The sequence below is a fragment of the Penaeus japonicus genome, unplaced genomic scaffold (assembly GCF_977035675.1).
Source record: "Penaeus japonicus unplaced genomic scaffold, GWHDUDI00000001_assembly GWHDUDI00000020, whole genome shotgun sequence".
NCBI classification, from domain to species: Eukaryota; Metazoa; Arthropoda; class Malacostraca; order Decapoda; family Penaeidae; genus Penaeus; species Penaeus japonicus.
The window spans coordinates 26,254,186-26,256,685 of record NW_028234422.1 but is presented as its reverse complement, the minus strand read 5'-3'; the positions used below and the strand labels follow the sequence as shown (position 1 = coordinate 26,256,685).

The 2,500-nt window shown below is 38.0% G+C and overlaps 1 protein-coding gene across 7 annotated transcripts in view; it reads right to left on the bottom strand.

The window, feature by feature from the left end:
- The window catches only part of Papss (3'-phosphoadenosine 5'-phosphosulfate synthase), a 46,502-nt gene that overhangs the window by 570 nt on the left and 43,432 nt on the right, over window positions 1-2,500 (bottom strand). For all 7 annotated transcript variants that reach the window (XM_086548226.1, XM_086548227.1, XM_086548228.1 and 4 more), the window contains 5 exons: window positions 2,174-2,375; window positions 1,752-1,845; window positions 1,470-1,605; window positions 1,084-1,207; window positions 1-889 (listed from right to left, as the gene is read on the bottom strand). The exon at window positions 1-889 is cut by the window's left edge and continues 570 nt beyond it. In XM_086548226.1, coding sequence (XP_086404352.1) covers window positions 438-889; window positions 1,084-1,207; window positions 1,470-1,605; window positions 1,752-1,845; window positions 2,174-2,375 — 1,008 coding nt within the window. In that variant the 3' untranslated portion in view covers window positions 1-437. The remainder of the gene's footprint in view (window positions 890-1,083; window positions 1,208-1,469; window positions 1,606-1,751; window positions 1,846-2,173; window positions 2,376-2,500) is intronic.

Genomic DNA, 2,500 nt, shown 5'->3' with positions numbered 1-2,500 from the left:
TGCGAAGAAAAAAAAACGTTAGAGAATATTATTTATAAATATTAATAAATATGAAAATATATTTTTGTTAAAACTTTTAATTGTCTTATTATATAGGTATATTTCCAACATTTTTACTAGCCGTAATTTTCAAAGGACAGACCAAGATCTTTTTTTTTAATTTAGTTTACACATTTTGTATTGCATCTTATCATTCTACATGGTCCTCATTTGGTAAATGCCCAAGTGTTAACAATCACAAAGTGCACAGTACATAATACAACTCACTTTTAATTGAAGAAAATACTCCCGAGGTATCATTAGTCGTATAACATTTCCATGCATGATACAGGTATGCATGAAAAGCAAAAGTATGCAATTTCCTATGTGTCAACAGAAAGATAATTTCATGAAATATTACAGGACTAATGATTCTCATTACCTAAACCCTCATTTGTTCATGCCTTGCTCAGACTCTGATAGTATGTGCTAAGGATCTTCCATGCTGATGGAGCCATGAAACCATCAGGAGGATTTTCTCCAGTACGAGCTAGTGTGCGCATCTTTGTGCCAGAGATAAACTCGAATTCTTCCTTGCGAGCTGGGTCGTAGAAGGCCATCCTGCTTGCCATCTTGTCGTAGGCTGCCACTCGGAAAGGAATGATCTCCAGCTGTGTTAGTCCAGGAGCCATGGTGAGGACCTTGCGGCCATGGGTGGCTTCATAGATGTCTTTTTTAGTCTCAGGATGAGGCATGCCAGCAGGATCACGGCCAACGATGTAGAAGTTGGCACCTGTTGACATACGTGCCTTGGCGTGCCATTGCACCTCAGTTGGTCCCGCATACATCATGGGAGACGGGAAGATGGCCAAGACCGTAGATTCTGGATCCAGCACTCCTTCATTTAGAACTGTTACAGAAGGAGAGAATGTTAATGTTAATGCAGACTTTGTCCAGCATAAAACTACTTATTAAGCTGTCATTTAAACTCAAGCAATCCTATATGCAAGCTTTGATATAATTAACAACCATCTCAGAGCAAGCTCTTCCCCCAAGAAAGGACTACAAAATGACATTTACACAGAACATGTGAATTATACTCACCAGCATGATGCTGTTCCATGCGTGTCTTCAGGGGTACATCATCGTCCTTGGTCCAGCCTCCAAGGGGGTGAAGGAGCAACACAGGGTTGTGGTAACCCCGCTCCAAGAGCTGGCGGCGAGTGTCCTGGAGAAGAACCAAAATGAAAAGCAACCAAACTGTGAAATCCATTCATGTGTGATGTATGATGCAAGATGTAGAAAATAAAACAAATAAAAATTTTAAAAGGAAGAGAAAAGTTGTGATATGAAATGCATTTTACGAAATCACTGCACAAATAAAGAACAAATCAAGAGTGGTTCAAGGAAAACATGATGTTTATGTGCTACATTTTAACTCGACCAAAATATCTCATGGAAATAAAACAAACAAAGTAGCAATTCCAAACCTGCATCAGGAGGGCATGTCCATTGTGGACAGGGTTCCGCAGCTGGAAGGCAAAGACCGCATCGGCCCCCATCTGCCGGAACTTGGCCCTTAGTTCCATAGGTGTCAGTCGGTATTCATCCAAACCATCATTCCACCTAATGAGAACAAAGTAAATAGATATAGCAAATACTTTGTTACAGTGACATACAAATACAGGAAGAACAGCTTCATTTTTTCCTCTTTTCATGCTTGCAAGTTTTTAAAAATAGATTCTATATGATCCATTGCACCAAATACATACCTGATTCTTTCCAAGACCTCAATATCACCTCCACAAAGCCAGTCACCAGAATCAAGGATCATCTTAATGTAGGGGTGATCCTTACATGTTGTGCCTTAAGAAAAATGAAGTACAACTCAGTATCATGATAGAAATGCATGAATATTAGCAACATGGGAATATGGAATTAAAAATACAAATCAATTTAACTTGAAAATTGATCCTATTTCCTATTATCAACTGACTGGAAGTATTTTGGAATTTCTTAGTAGATATGCATCTTTAAATACTATGGCAAAATATTCTCTGTGTTAAGTTTTATTTCTTCTCATAAAAGGTCATGCTTGTAGATTATGCAAACAATTACATTAAATTACAACAAAAACTCTTTTCGAGCTTAAAGTTTCTTTCAGAAAATTTGTTCCTCTCTCTTCAGTACTTACCAAACTGGCGGGCACACCTTTCCTCCTTACGATGTTCGTAGAATTCGGGTTTTCTTATAATAGCTACAGCCCTTCCCTCATATCGCAGAGTGAACGCTGAGCAGCCATCTAACTGCTCCTTGTCACTTGTGTTAATAGGCAGCACAATAGGAATGGACTGATTCGTAATTCCAAAGTCTAGCAAACAACCAAAGTGTTGGCACTGGAAAAAGGTGAAAATTCATGATGTGTTATTCATATTGGTGATTTTCTTCTCTTTCTCTTTCTTTTATGATATTAAATAATGATGACTAATAATATCAACTAAATACTATGAAACTGCCTATA